Genomic DNA, 15,113 nt, shown 5'->3' with positions numbered 1-15,113 from the left:
GGACGGTCTAGTTGCTGTCTCTCCTACAGCACGACTGAAGTAAAAATTTCCTTCTCTCAGACCTTTCCCACTACAAACCCTTCTCCCTCGGAGAAACTTCGGCAGGACGAAGCCGGAATGAGGTGGAGAAGAGACCGGGAGCCCGTGGGGCGGTTCCCGGGGTGGCCGAGAGCTAGGGGAAGTTCTGCCCCACACCGCCCCAACCCGGCGGGGAGCCAATGGCCTCAAAGGACCAACGGGGGTAAGCACCGCCCACGCCGAGCCCTAGGGGCAGGGCCTGAGAGGGGCGGGGCCAGGCCGGGGCGGGGCCAGGCCGAGGGCGGGGCAGGGAAGCAGCATGCTAAACCGGGTGCGCTCGGCGGTGGCGCACCTGGTGAGCTCCGGGGGTGCTTCACCTCCGCGCCCCAAATCCCCAGACCTGCCCAGCACGACCTCGGCGCCACCGGCCGCCGCTCCAGAGACGCCCAAGAGCCCTCCAGCGAGGCCAGGGAGCGAGAGCGGGGCGTCCGCGAAGACCGTAGAGACTCGAGCGAGCTTCTCCAGACCGACCTTTCTGCAGCTGAGTCCCGGGGGACTGCGACGCGCCGACGACCACGCGGGCCGGGCTGTGCAAAGCCCTCCGGACAGGGGCCGCCGCCTGCCCTGGAGCACTGGCTACGCCGAGTGAGCGCCCCCCCGGGGCACCCAAACCTGGATGGGACTACCACCTCTCCCCAACTCTGCATCCCCGCTCCAGGGATGCGCCCCCCGTGCGGCGCTCGGAGCCAGGAACCCCCCTTTCCCGGGACCTTTGCTATCCTCTGGGCTTCGGGCCCTGTCTCCAATCGGGTGCAGCCTGAATCACCTTCCTCAGGACCTTGTAACTCGTTGATCACCCTCACTCTCTCGCCTCAAAACCCCTGTTGTCTCCCAGAGCTGGGGGTGGGTGGGTGGGGGGCTCTGCCAAGGATGAGTTGGCCGGTTCCTAATCGTGGCTGGGCAGTTTAGAGGCTAAGGAACTGCGGGGTGGGGGCGGTTGTTCAAAAAGGAGTGGAGTTCCTTCTAACGGGAGATAGCGGTTGGAAAGACTATCAGCAGCTTCCCAGCCCTAGAGCCCCAGTTCCCTGTCCCTCTTACCGTTCCCCTCCCCCTCCACACCCAGAAATAGCCCGACACCAGAAGGCCGCCGGCCTCCCAGGGTGGGGGAGGGGGCAGCCCACGGCCGTGGGAGGGTACCCTTTGGACTGCGTTCTCCGGGTGGACCTACTAGTGCTGCAGATCAAGGAAATACACCCCTTGATCAGGACGGCGGGCATGCTCCTAGGCTACGTGTATTTTTAATGCATCTACCAGAAAACCTAACCCTGAGGGAGATGGGGACACTGAGATCGCTGAGAAAGGTGGCTGGTGGTCCCATGGCCCCGCCACCACCTCTTTTAACTTCCTACAAGGGAGAAGTTTGTGGTTAAGTGGCTCCTTCCCAGTCCAGGTGGGCCTATACTCTTACTCTACTTTCAATTCCTCTTTCCGGATCTGGGCTGAAGCACTTCCTCACTGCCAAACAGTCAGAAACTTTTGCTGGGTAGTTTTAGGGTGAAGGTGGGTGTGCCCATGAGTTGTGGGGTGCTGGGGACAAAGTACTGGGAGAACTGATTGAGGTTGGAGGTGGAATGTAGGGTTTTAGCGAGCAGGGAAGTAAAGCTTCTTACCCTCATCTTGCCTCTTCCAGCAGAACCCCTGAGGGAGCCTCTTTTGCCAAGTAAGGGGGGAACTGAGGCAGGCAGGTGCTACTGTCTACCTTTCTATGAAGTAGGGCCTGCCACCCAGACAGTACTCCTCGTCAGCTCTCCCGGCTTCTTTTCTCTCTGGCCTGGATCCCAGGTGGCTGTGACCTTTCTCAGCTTGGCCAGCCGACAGGGGAGGATGTGTATGTGTCTAAGGTGGGGGTTATTCCAGGACCTGGTCTGGTGTCCAACCTGATGTGGTCACTCTGGCCTGGCAGGGTCATCAACGCTGGCAAGAGCCGGCACAATGAGGACCAGGCTTGCTGTGAAGTGGTGTATGTGGAAGGACGGAGGAGTGTTACAGGGGCCCCTAGGGTGCCTAGCCAAAGCCAGGTAAGACCTCACCCCCTCTCCTAGCCTCCAGAGACACAGACACTTATCCTGAGGGATGTCAGGCATCTGGTTTTATATCTGAGACGTGGAAGAACTGTCTTCTAACTCACTAGTTTTCTGTGTTTGCCACAGAACCCTTGTGTGGCATTGATTCATTAAATCGTGCCATGTCAGATGAATGTTTACTTTTCTACTTCAAATGTAGATGTTTGTGTAATTAAATTATAGATAATTTAACTATTCACTGATGCTGATTTTTGCATCTTTTATCCTCAGAATTTGGCTTTTTTGAGGCTCTCCTTTCTTTTGACACATACTGTGCCCTGGGTGAATAAGTGAATAAATCTAATTTGCCTGTAATGCCAACCTCTCTGATATTTATTGGATGCCTACAGTCTTGTTCTTCTCCCTATACCACACACACACACACACACACACACACACAGATTTACTCACCTTCATCTTTTCCTCCACCAGGGACTCTGCTTCTATTATTGGGGCCTGTTTGATGGGCATGCCGGTGGTGGAGCTGCCGAAATGGCCTCACGGCTCCTGCATCGCCACATCCGGGAGCAACTAAAGGACCTAGTAGAAATACTTCAAGACCCCTCACCACCTCCCCTCTGCCTCCCAGGCACCTCAGGGACCCCAGGTTGCTCTGATTCTACTCACTTGATTGGTCCTCAGTCCTGCTGGTCTTCACAGAAGGAAGTGACCCATGAAAGCCTGGTAGTAGGGGCCATTGAGAATGCCTTCCAGCTCATGGTGAGTGGGTGGCCTGGGCCAAAGGCTGGCTAGGCAGACACTCTGGCCAACTCTGACCAGATAATTTAACTATTCACTGATGCTGATTTTTGCAGTCAGGTGGCCTTAGGGACTGACCCTGAGAACCCACAACACCACTGAGAGCCAGAGCAGAGTTTGGTTCTGAGGGGAGGCAGAAGGGATAGTTACCCCCATGTGTTTCACTATTTTCCAGTTGTGGTCTGGCTATGCCAGATGATTTCTGCAGATGGGAGTGGGGAGGGCGACTCGGTGTCTGCAAACTCTTCTTTTACTCTCCTCCCTCACTTGGCAGGATGAGCAGATGGCTCGGGAGCGGGAGCGTCGTGGCCACCAAGTGGAGGGGGGCTGCTGTGCACTGGTTGTGGTGTACCTGCTAGGCAAGGTGTATGTGGCCAATGCAGGTGACAGCAGGTATGGAGGAGAAGGGCTTTAAAAGTGGCTACAAGGGTCCATACTCTCTAGGATGGGGGGATAAAAGAGTGAGGTGGTGGGGTTCAAAGTCAAATATTGGACTTGGCATGGTGTCACATGCCTGTAACCCCAGAAAGTCAGGAGGCTGAGGCAGGAGGATCACAAGCTCAAGATCAACCTCAGTAATTTAGTGAGACCCTATAATAAATTGGGTCTCAAAATAAAATCAAAAGGGCTGGGGATGTAGCTCAGTGGTAAAGCTGCCCTGGGTTCAATCCCCAGTACTGTAAAAAAAATAAAATTAAATTTAAAGAAACCCCAAAGATTGAAGGAGCTTGGAGGACCATAGATATAAAGAAAGGCCTGATATATCCACAAGGAGAGGAAAGATGGAGTCCTGGGTAAGGAATCCTAAGTGGAAGGCCTGGTCCCTCTGGAATTATCCATGAAGGGAGCTGAGGAGAGCCAGGCCTTTTCTGTCTCTGGGCAGGGCCATCATTGTCCGGAATGGTGAAATCATTCCAATGTCCCGGGAGTTTACCCCGGAGACTGAGCGCCAGCGTCTTCAGCTGCTTGTAAGTAGGAACCAAACTTCCTACCCCCATTGTTTACTGGTTCTTGTGCCTCTCTGCACTCTTGTCCCTGAGAACCACCGCCCCCCTCTGTCTCTCTCTCTCTCTCTCTCACACACACACACACACACACACCACCACCACCACCACCACCACCACCAAACACAGAACACTCCCTACTGGGAGCTTCCTGGGAAGGCGGCTGTGTGGGCTGTTAAGTGCAGGGCTGAGCCCAGGGGATAATGCTACAGGAAGGAGCCTGAGCTGGCTTGGAGCACCCACTGTGGCCCCAGCTGAGGAAGGAAGTAAAATCAGAGGTGGGGGGAGGGAACAGAAAAGGCCCCTGGGCTCTGGAACTGGACTGCCTGGATACTGAATCCTGGTTTGTTGTTCTCTGCTAATTATGTGACCTTTGACAATTCCTTAACCTCTCTGTGCAGTAATAGTTCCTGCCCCATGGGTTGTTTTGAAGAGTTAACTGAGTTAATGTGTGTATCAGAATAGTGTGTAGTATGTGGACCTTTACTTAAAGGTCTGCTATAATAAATATCATCTAGCCAGATACAGTGTGGCACACCTGTAATTCCTGCAACTCGGGAGCCCAAGGCAGGAGGAGCATAAGTTCAATGACAGCCTCAAAAAATTAGCAAGACCCTGTCTCAGAATAAAAATTACAAAGGGCTGGGGATGTAGCTCAGTGGTAAAGCACCCCTGGGTTTAACCCCCAATACTGCAAAAGAAGAAAAAAAAATTAACATCATCTATGTATTGTACCAGGGTACGATGTGAGTGTAACACCCTCTGGCCCTTTGCTCTGTCTGGCCATTCTCAACCCCAGGGCTTCCTGAAACCAGAGCTGCTGGGTGGTGAATTCACCCACCTTGAGTTCCCCCGCAGAGTTCAGCCCAAGGAGCTGGGGCAGAGGATGCTGTACCGGGACCAGAACATGACTGGCTGGTAACACTTCCCTCAGAGCTGGGTCGTTCCCATGGCAACCCGACCAGTCCCTCACCAGTAGCCAGGTGGAAGCTGAAGGCTGGGCCAGGCTGGGAGTTGGGGGATGGGGCCCTTCTAAGGGGTTTGCGTGCGGGTGTCCAGCTCCTAGAAGAGAGGGGGCTTTGATGCTTAGGTGATGCCTCTACTCCCCCCCTCCCCAGGGCCTACAAAAAGATCGAGCTGGAGGACCTCAGGTTTCCTCTGGTCTGTGGGGAGGGCAAAAAGGTAAACTCCCCGGTAGAGGTGGGAGAGGGCAGGAGGACCCACCACAATTTGTCTAGGGAGGTGGAGGTTCTACCTGAGGGTAGGGGTGGGAGGGCTGTGTGGTTTCAGAGAGCCTGGCAGAGGACTAAACAGCCGTCCCCCTCCATGTTTCCCTCAGGCCCGAGTGATGGCCACGATTGGGGTAACCCGGGGATTGGGAGACCACAACCTCAAGGTCTGCAGTTCTACCCTGCCCATCAAGCCTTTCCTCTCCTGCTTCCCTGAGGTGAGCTGATGGGGGCCCCCTTAACTATACCTTCCCTCCTCTGTGGGTCTCAGGCTGGCTTTCATCCAGGGCCCCTTTATCCCCAAGCTCCCTGTCCAGCACACCCCACACCTCAATCCTCCCTATACTCTTTCCCCACCAGGTTCGAGTGTATGACCTGACACAGTATGAGCACTGCCCAGACGATGTGCTAGTCCTGGGAACAGATGGCCTGTGGGATGTCACCAATGACTGTGAGGTAGCTGCCACTGTGGACAGGGTGCTGTCGGCCTATGAACCCAATGACCCCAGCAGGTAGGGTTTGAATGGCATGATGGTAAGGGGATGGCACTGGCAAAGGAAAGGGCAAAGGGAAGCCATGCTTGGGGACCCACATGTGGGCCTCTGTGTCTATCTTCCCATATACATGAATGTGCACATGTGCTCCTGGCAGGTATACAGCTCTGGCCCAAGCTCTGGTCCTGGGGGCCCGGGGCACCCCCCGGGACCGTGGCTGGCGTCTCCCTAACAACAAGCTGGGTTCCGGGGATGACATCTCGGTCTTCGTCATCCCCTTAGGAGGGCCAGGCAGTTACTCCTGAGGGGCTCAGTCCATCCCTCCCACCACCATCCAGCCTCTCCATGCTTACTCCTCTCTCAGCCCAAATTCTGCAGTTGTCTCCCTGAGCCTTTAGTGGCAGTTTAACCCAAAAAGGGATATCCACTAGACCCAGAATTACGGCTCTTGGCAAATAAACCCGGTGGATAAAGGTGTGTGTCTTTATTTGCTTTGATTAGAAACTAAAAGTTAAGGAAAAGTTCTGTGCGGTGGTATAAAGGACATCAGGACAGTTCAAAAATGAATTTTTTTCCCCCAGGTTCTTCTTTCTGCCCTCTCCTCTCCTCAATCCACTCACTTTCCCTGAGTGTTCTCAGACACTTCTGTAGCTTCATCCATCTGCTGATGTTTCTTCCAAGTTGGTGTCTCTTCCCAGATCTTTCCTGAGCTTTAGATTCATACATACCCGTCATCTCCCAAACATTTCCGTGAAATCCCACTGGCACTTCACCTCAACACACCTCAATCCACTATTTTCCCCATAGCATGTTTCTTCTCCTACTTTGTCTTCTCAAAGGGCATCAGCTTGGCTGCTCAAATTAGAAATCTTGGAGTTGGTAACCCTTTAATTTCCTCTTCATCATGCTAATCAATCACTAAGTACCATCATGTGCTATATGATGACAATGAGCTGCATTTATGATGGTATACACCATATAACGTTGGTGTGTAGTAGGCTATGCCTTCTCAGTTTATGTAAGTACACTCTATGATGTTTACACAACAATAAAATTGCCTAATGATGCATTTCTTATATCCCCATCATTAAATGATGCATGACTGTATTGTTGAATATATACATTTATGTATCTGTGTGTGTGTGTGTGTGTGCACCTTTTCCCACTTATCTTCACTCCCACTGTCACCTCCTTAGTTATTCATTATATTAGTTTCCTAACTCCAGCAGCTTCTTGCTGCATCTGAGCAAAATTCACAGTCAACTCCTGGGCATGGCATATAGGAACTTCATGGTCTGCCTCCTGTTTCCTTCTCCAGCCTCATCTTCCATCACCATCACTGTCTTCTGGGGAGTTCCCATGACTCTGTGGGCCTGTAGTAGCTTCAACTTGTTATTTAAAATATACACATCAACCTAATTTGAATACTTCATCTGTTCTTCAGGGCTGGGCATCCCACAGCTAATGTATTCTCTCCACCCCCCAACAGCAAATGCCTCCTGTATGGCTGCCTGCAAGAGTTGTCCATAGGGGAATGGCAATTAAGAGCAAGGTCTCTAGAGTCCATTGGTTTGAATTCTAGGACCAGACCCAACACCAACTCTGTAATCTCTGAGTCCCCATTTGTTTTCTCAGTAAAATGGAGATAACACTATTAGGCCATCAGGTTATTGTGAGGACTGAAATCGTTAATGAGTCAGGTTCCATAAGCATTAGATATCTTGAGATTGTCTGTATTCCTCATTTAGACTGTAAATTATTTGAAGGCATAAATCAGTCTTCAGCACATAGCTCTCACTTCACACTGAGTGAACTATTGAGTGGATTAAGAGGCCTGGGGACCAAACTGCTCTTGAACTCAGTTTGCTCATTTACTAAATGTGTTGGCTGTACTTCAGATCTTTAAAGTCTGTAAGACTTCTAACATGCATCCATTCGGCAAATATTTCTGGAAAACGGATCATGTCCCACACACTGTGCTAGACGAGGGGAGGGGAATACTGGAGGAGCAAGGTAGGCATCAGAAGACAGCACCAGCAATGGAGTCACACAGGCCTGACTGTATGAATTCTTGCTGTCAGAAATCTCAAACATTTGCTAAGCTGCGTCTTCAAACCTCAGTTTCCTTTCAGGCAAAAGGAGATGGGTATACTTCCCCCGAAGGGATTGTGACAAGTATTTAAAAGGTTGAGTTATGTAGAAGCCTAGAATACAAGTCAATAAAATGTTGATAGATTTCCTCCTTCTTTGTCCACCTCCTCAGACATTTTTACAAGGAAGATCTACATGTAGGTAAATACGGTATGTAACACATCAGCGGGGCTAAGTGTCACTAACGGCACAATAATACAATAAGAGTGGGAACTGTATTCCTGGTTGGGGATCCAGAAGCACTTCCAAGAGTACCCTTGGAGAAGTAGGTAGGAATTGGACTTAGGGAAATTCCAGGTAGTGGAAGGAAGGGAATCCGAGGCAGAACGGTGGTCTGGGTCTGCAGGTCCCAGAAGGTCCTGGAGGGCCTTCGGACTAGGGATGAAGTCGGGCTGGGCTTGCTCCGCAAGGATTCTAGTGGCAGAGAGTGGTCTTCTGCACACACCACGTCCCACTCCCTCGCCCGCGCGGGCACCCCGGTTTCCCAGTCCTGCCTCCCGCGAGCGCCCAGGTGGGGCAGGAGCGGGTGCTGCTTGGCCGCGGGAGGGCAGCAGCGGCCCTTCCTGACGCCACCCCGAGCGCCTCTCAACTTTCTCGACGCCGATCTGCGCCTAGGGGCTGCAAGGCGGGGCAGAGGCCGAGTCCTCCGAGGTCCGACCCGCTCCGGTCACCGCCCACTCCTCTGCAGTCCTGGCAGCTCCCGGCGACCCTCCTTCCAGCCTCTCCCCCAGCCCGGGGCAGGCGCCCCCAACCCGCGCGCCGCAGCGGAGGCGACCTGTGGCCGCCCGGGGCTGGGGCCGGAGGCGGGCCGAGCCTAGGGCCGCCCCCGGGCCGACCCTCCCCCTGCCGGGCCCGCCCTCCCCGCCGCGGCGCTGAAGGAGGGCGGGGCGGGGCCGGCCCCTCGGGTCAGTCTCAGCCTCCGGCACCGGCCGCGCAGCTGGAAGCGGCGGAGCGGAAGGTACGGGGGTCCGGGCAGGGGGAGAAGGGCGTCCCGGGAACGAGTTCCCGGGAGAACACTTTCCTCCTCTCCACTCGCCGGGAGCTCGGGCGGGGCCGGCGAGGGGGCTGGGGCCGGAGTGCGGGCCGCGGTCCCTCCCCTTGGACGCGGCGTCCGGGCTGCGCTGGGGTCCGGCTTGCTCGGCTCCTCCCCGGACTGCAGCGAGGGGCCCCCGGAGCGGCCTGGCAGGGCTCTCTCCTGCCGAGGTCCTGATCCGAGCCCTTTCCCTTCCCTCCCGGCTTCCCCGAGCCTCCCCCGAGCCTCCCCCGTGGAACAAGGGGGCGGCCTTGATCTCCCTCCGCGAGGGAACCCAGCCCGGACGCCCTGGCTAGCCCCAGGCTGGACGGCCCAGCGCGGACCTGGCCTGGGGTGCTGGGGATGGGCTGGGAGTTCTCCCAGGCCCAGACGGTGGAATGGCGGGAATAAGGGCGCGGTGTGACCCTTGGGGGCTGCCACTGCTCGGCGGAGGTTGGACGCCGCCCTCGACAGCCCTTGCAACCTCCCTGGGGCATGGGGTAGGGAAGACCGGGAAGGATCCAGCCCGTGTGTGTTCGTGTGTTCGTTCATGCGAGTGTGTGAAGGAATCTACCCTCCACACTCCGCAGCCAGGCTAAAGATTTATCTTAGGGGTGTCGGCTGGGGAGCCCGGGGCACAGAGTTCTCTCAGTTCTGGCTTTAAAGTTGAGGAAGAGGTGTCACCTGAAGAGTGAGTCTTTCCCAAACTTCAGGGGAAGTGAGCCGGGTAGGAGGCCACTGGATCTTGGGGAAAATCGAGAGAATGAGCGAGGAGAGGGCTACGTATCCACATATCTTGTCTCAGGGGAGGCGCCAGAAGTTCCAGGCTCCGTTCCAGCTCCACTTCAGTCTCTGCGTGGGGTTTGGTTGCCCCTTTTAGGGTCAGTGGGGCAGTTCCTCTGGGGCTGCCTCTCACAGGGAGCTGTTGTCCGTGCCATCTTGGCCTTGGGCCTTGTGTCCTGGCCTGGCCTGGGCTGCTTGCTCTTCTGGCCCAACCAGAGCCTGGAGGGAAAGTCTTCTGAGCTGGGGGTTCCAGGTCACTTAATTCATGTCCTTGTCCTGGAGTTCTGGCCTCTGCCTCCCACCATCTGGTGCCAGTTGCCTGGTAGATGGGTAGTGATTGCTCTCTATCCGCACTGCCCGGGTTGGAGTTACCCCAGCCCCTGTTTACACAGCTGAATGAGTTGAACTAATGGGAGTAGGTGGGGGAGTTGGAAGAAATCCTAGTGTCAGTCACCTGGGTAGACTTCAAGGAACCCCTGTTTGGAAGGGATGTGTTGGCAGGGCACATCTTCCCTGTCATTTGGGGTATCAGGAAGAGCCCCTTTGTGATCTGGAGAGTGGCTCCTATAAATTCTCAGTGACTCATGTCCTCTTCCCCCACATCCCAGTTTTCTGAATGTGTAAGTGAGGAGAGGGAGGGGCCGCCTAGCATCCCACTGTTGAAGAGAAACAGCCTGGGGCTGGAGTATTCTGCTTCCTAAAAAGCAGACCCAGGCTATAGAGCGAGGTGGTGGAATGCAGGGACTAGAAGAGCTCAGCCCAGCATGACAGGATGTGGGACTGAGGAAAAACTAGGTTTGAGGCGGAGATCAGGTTACCTAGCATACCCTGTGCTCCCTGCCTAGTTGGTGCAGGGACTGGTCCTCATTTGTCATTTCTTTTGGGGCTCCTCCCAGCCCAGGCTCTAGCTCCCTCCCTCTTCCCAACAGCCTAGATTTCATTTCAGCTCCAGAGCCCACCCTCTCTTTCTCCCTGACTGCAGGCCTGGGAATCTAGCTGGGTGGAGTTTGGCTCCCCTCCCCGGGGGAAGGAGGAAGTGAGCGGAGCTGTGAAGGTGTGATGAACTGCAGGTGTGATGAACTGCTCGTTCATGTGTATTGGTGACGAGGGACACATGCTAACCCTGGGAAGCTGACTCCTTGCCCTGAGTCACAGGGAGGGGTGGGCAGGGCATAAAAGTGAGCTGGACAGAGGGAGGAAGGGGCTGTTCCAGAGTGGGTGGAGGTGATTCCCTAGTGGATTATTCTGTCGCTCTGCTGTGGTGGATGCGTGACTCCCTACAGTGTAGTCATTGTCCCCTACTGGGGGCTGAGTAACCTAGTGTTGCCACCAGGCCCGGGAGGAAGGGGGGAGGAAGGCAGGCTGCCCAAATGTGAGCTGTGGGCACTGCCTGGACTGAGCCTCCTTTGTGTGACTCCGGGCTTTGGGGACCGGGTGGGGTGGGTCAGAGAAGCTGCTGGCTGGTGCCACTGTCCTCTGTCTGGGTTTTCCTCCTCCTGCTCTCCTTTCCACCTCTGAGGTGACATGTAGAAAGGCAGAGACTCTGGAGACATACAGCCCTGCTTTGAGTGCTGTCCTTGACACTCTGATTATCTAACCCTCAGTGAGTTTCCTTGTTGGTCAAAATGGGAAGTGCACCATTCACCTAACAAGCCACTGGAACCTGAGGGAAATAATTACCCAACAAAGAGAGGGCACCTGGGGGCTTTATAAATATTCCTTCTCTTACCTATCAGCCACCCAGTAAGTGGTTCTACTAGTCTCTGGTTTTGTAGAGGGACTCCTTGTTTGTGACTAGGCAGGCGTGACTCAAGCCGAGGGACAATCTGTTCTAGATTACACCTTAGCAATTATTAAACCTTAAATGTATCAAAATCTTGTTACAAATGAAATCTGTCTCATGACTCCAATATGCAAAGCAGATAAAAGCTGGCTTTTCTGGAGGCATCCCTGAACACACCTTGCTGAGTGTTTCCCCTCCGTTGAGTGGATAACGTTGAAAGTCATGTTTTCTGGTTCCCAAGTGGGTTCTTCCACCTCCCACTGCTATATTTTAACCCATTGGAGAAGACCTGTCCCTGCCCCAGAAATTAGGACTCTTAAACTCTGTTTCCTACAGGATTGGTGCTTGGCAAGAATGTGCTGAAGCAAGCCCCCTTTTCTGTTTTCTCTTCCTTTGCCCAGGTTTGTGGGGAGGTTCTGGAGGCCACAGAGCAGTTTTTGGACTACTAGTATTTTTCCCAAATCCCTACTGCCTCTTGTTTGCCAACCCCAGCCATGGCTGCAATCAGAAAGAAGCTGGTGATTGTGGGGGATGGTGCCTGTGGAAAGACCTGTCTCCTCATCGTCTTCAGCAAGGATCAGTTTCCAGAGGTCTACGTCCCTACTGTCTTTGAGAACTATATTGCAGACATTGAGGTGGATGGCAAGCAGGTAAGGCCAAGAGCCCTTTCCTATCCTGCCTTGGAACCCTGCCCCTGGTCATGCATAGTGTGTCCTTCCTTACCACCCACTCACGTCTTTGTTTTATTTTCCTGTGGGAACAAGTAAAATTTGAGAAATGAAACTGCACTTTTAGAAAACCTGGATATAGTCACGTGTGGTGGTACATGCCCATCACGCCAGCTTACTCAGGAGGCTGAAGCAGGAAGATCGATCACAAATTTGAGGTCAGTATGGGCAACTTATCCAGACCCTATCTAAAATAAAAAGGGCTGGAGTGTGGCTTATTGGTAGAGTACTTGCCTAGCATGCGTGAGGTTCTGAGTTAATCCCCAGTACCCCAAAGAAAATCTGGATATGTCCTCTGGTTCTGTCACATACTCGCTTTGTAATCAGGGCCAAGTCCCTTTGCTTCTGGGTCTAAACTCCCCACCACCACAAAATGGTGATGATGGCACGACTTACCCCAAAGGAGTGTGAGAATTAAAGTGGTATTCACGATAGCAATTCATTTGAGATCACAAAAGTCAAACACATTTTAGTGATTTTTGTGAAAGAGGGGTTACTAGGGGTTGAACCCAGCAGCACTTTGCCACCGAACTATATCCCCATCCCTTTTTATTTTTTTAAACAAATTGAGACAGCGTCTTGTTAAGTTGCCCAGGCTGGCCTTGAACTTGGCGATTCTTCTGCCTCAGCCTCCCACATTGCTGGTTTATAGGTATGTACCAGTATACCCAGTTTACATCTTAGAACTTCTAAGAAAAACTCATCTGAGTTTGTTGTGACTGTGATTAATACGGTGCCTGGCATACAGCAGGACCAGTGGTTTGAGAGGATCTCTGGGTAGCAGGTTGGGGCCCTTGGGGTCAGCTACGCATTGCATTGCCCGTTTGTCAGGTGGAGCTGGCTTTGTGGGACACAGCAGGACAGGAAGACTATGATCGTCTGCGGCCTCTCTCCTATCCGGACACAGATGTCATCCTCATGTGCTTCTCCATTGACAGCCCCGACAGCCTGGGTGAGGACTTTGGAGAGAGGGGGTGGAGACCCTTTGGAGTCAGCCATCTTCAGAGGCTGTGGGGATGGAGTCTCAAGGGCCACTCAGGCCCTGCTGGCTCCTTTGTTGTGGCATCTCCGGTGCTTGGAAGGGCTTAGGGGAGGATATGCTACAAGGGATGGGGTTTTGAGGTATGAAGGAGACCATCAGCCTCAGACCACTAGGAAGACCAGGGCTCACATGCCTAAGCCGAGGTACCTGTTGGGACATGTCTGTGCAGAAAACATTCCTGAGAAGTGGACCCCGGAGGTGAAGCACTTCTGCCCCAACGTGCCCATCATCCTAGTGGGGAATAAGAAGGACTTGAGGCAAGATGAGCATACCAGGAGAGAGCTGGCCAAGATGAAGCAGGTGGGTGGGGCTGCCTGGTGGGGAGCCCTGGGGAGGAAGGTACCCTCTGAGGGGTGGCAGGCTAGGGCAGAAAGGAGCTCTCTCTTCAGCCGACTTTCCTGTGTTAAGCAGCCATAGTGATATCTACCTCCTCCTCTCCCATGTGTGTGCCCTGCTAAGAACCAGAAGGAACCTCAGTATCAAATCAGATGATCAGAGAATGAAGTGACTTGTCCAAGGTCACTTGGCATTTTCATTTATTCCAGTTTATTATTCTGTCTTTGGAATTGGGGCTACTAAGATGAATAAGGAAGTCCTTGTCCTCAGGGAGGCAGCTTATGTTTCACTTGGGGTATGCAGACTGTGCCATCAGTGTACCTGGGGAGGAAGGGCATCATCAATGGCTGAAGAAAGGCTTAGGGGGCTAGGGAGCTGGCTTATTCAGGGTCTCACTAAGCGGCCCACTGACCAGAGGAACAGTTTATTACAGGAAGCTGCCAGGGTATGGAATAGAGACTATCTTGAGAGGATAATTATATAAGGCAAGGTTTTAAACTGGGGACAGCAGGCAGAGGATGGGTTGGAGAAAAGGGAGGATGGAGAAGGGAGGTCAGTTAGGAGGTAGCCGACACATTCAGGCAAAACATGTGTGTACCATAGGGTCTGCGACTAGGTGGGAGAGGAGGGGCTAGTCTGGGGACAACTTTGAATGTAAACATGAGGCTTAGATCCCTGCCTGGGGCAGCCGGGGCCTGGATGCTTTGTGGGCTCAGGGCTGGAGGAGGTGTTTGTTATAGTTACTATACTTATGGGTGATGTGGTGAGAGGTGCACCTAGCCACCAGCTTCCTCTGCCTTATCTTCTGTCTTCTCAGGAACCCGTCCGATCTGAGGAAGGCCGGGATATGGCAAATCGTATCAGTGCCTTTGGCTACCTTGAGTGCTCCGCCAAAACCAAGGAGGGAGTGCGGGAGGTTTTCGAGATGGCCACTCGAGCTGGCCTCCAGGTCCGCAAGAATAAGCGCCGGAGGGGCTGTCCCATTCTCTGAGATCCCCAGGGCTCCTGATGCCCCTTTCCTTCACAGGGGCTTAGGGGTCACCCACCTGCCCTTGAGCTCCACCCTTAGGACTCCATGCTGAAGGCTCCTTTTTTCCAGTTCCCTCTTGCCCAGGACTGCATCGTTCCCTAGCCCCCAGAGTGGTGGCAGGCCTGCCCTCCCTCCGTGTCCTCTGGGAGCTGGGCCTGTGCCCTGCCCTTCTCAAGCAGTCCCTCTCCCTGCTGCCTTGGTCCAGGCGTAGGGCTCTTGCTCCCTTTGGCCCTCCCCAGAGGATGGTCACACACCAGCACTTTATATACTTCTGGCTCAGAGGAGCATTTCTAGGGTAGGTGGATTGGGGTTTCTCCTTTGGGCAGGGGCCTTGTCTCTGGCTGCACTTGGTGGGGGGCATGAATAAAGGCCACAGGTTCCAACACGTGTGTGGCAGCTTCCTGTTTCCTTTGTCTGGTTCCTATCTTGGCTACCAGCCCAGAGTCCCATCTCTCTCTTCATTTCCAAGTTGCTTGCCAGACTGGCCCCCTCTTGGCAAAGGCAGGACTAGGGTGGAAGGGTGGAGTCTTAGAGCAGAGATGAGGTCATGCCTGGCTCAGCCGGGGAGGCGGGTGAGGGGCGTGGTCTCTAGCCTGGACTAAACTTAGAAACCGGTGGGTG

At 53.9% G+C, this 15,113-nt stretch overlaps 2 protein-coding genes across 4 annotated transcripts; both read left to right on the top strand.

Annotated features, from left to right (window-relative positions):
- The first annotated feature begins 312 nt into the window (after nt 1–312).
- Ppm1j (protein phosphatase, Mg2+/Mn2+ dependent 1J) lies at nt 313–6,100 on the top strand. The gene is made up of 10 exons (XM_027940271.2): nt 313–663; nt 1,982–2,096; nt 2,574–2,861; nt 3,175–3,293; nt 3,784–3,868; nt 4,704–4,822; nt 5,023–5,086; nt 5,244–5,351; nt 5,494–5,645; nt 5,785–6,100. The coding sequence occupies exons 1-10, from the start codon at nt 338–340 to the stop codon at nt 5,930–5,932; spliced, it is 1,524 nt and encodes a 507-aa protein (XP_027796072.2). The 5' UTR covers nt 313–337; the 3' UTR covers nt 5,933–6,100.
- A 2,533-nt stretch (nt 6,101–8,633) lies between these two features.
- Nucleotides 8,634–14,877, top strand: Rhoc (ras homolog family member C). 3 transcript variants are annotated; one of them, XM_027940284.2, is made up of 5 exons: nt 8,634–8,736; nt 11,758–12,006; nt 12,916–13,036; nt 13,296–13,426; nt 14,280–14,877. In XM_027940284.2, exons 2-5 carry the CDS (start codon nt 11,851–11,853, stop codon nt 14,451–14,453), a joined length of 582 nt encoding a protein of 193 aa, XP_027796085.1. In that variant the 5' UTR covers nt 8,634–8,736; nt 11,758–11,850; the 3' UTR covers nt 14,454–14,877. The 3 variants fall into 3 exon arrangements, with proteins under 3 accessions (XP_027796085.1, XP_071474308.1, XP_027796086.1); XM_071618207.1 differs by having other exon boundaries at nt 8,666–8,736; nt 11,849–12,006; XM_027940285.2 differs by lacking the exon at nt 8,634–8,736 and adding an exon at nt 10,556–10,643.
- The last annotated feature ends 236 nt before the right edge of the window (nt 14,878–15,113 follow it).

The sequence above is a fragment of the Marmota flaviventris genome, chromosome 10, assembly GCF_047511675.1.
Source record: "Marmota flaviventris isolate mMarFla1 chromosome 10, mMarFla1.hap1, whole genome shotgun sequence".
In the NCBI taxonomy this organism is placed as follows: domain Eukaryota; kingdom Metazoa; phylum Chordata; class Mammalia; order Rodentia; family Sciuridae; genus Marmota; species Marmota flaviventris.
The sequence above is the reverse complement of the archived record's forward strand: the minus strand, read 5'-3'. Positions and strand labels throughout refer to the sequence as shown.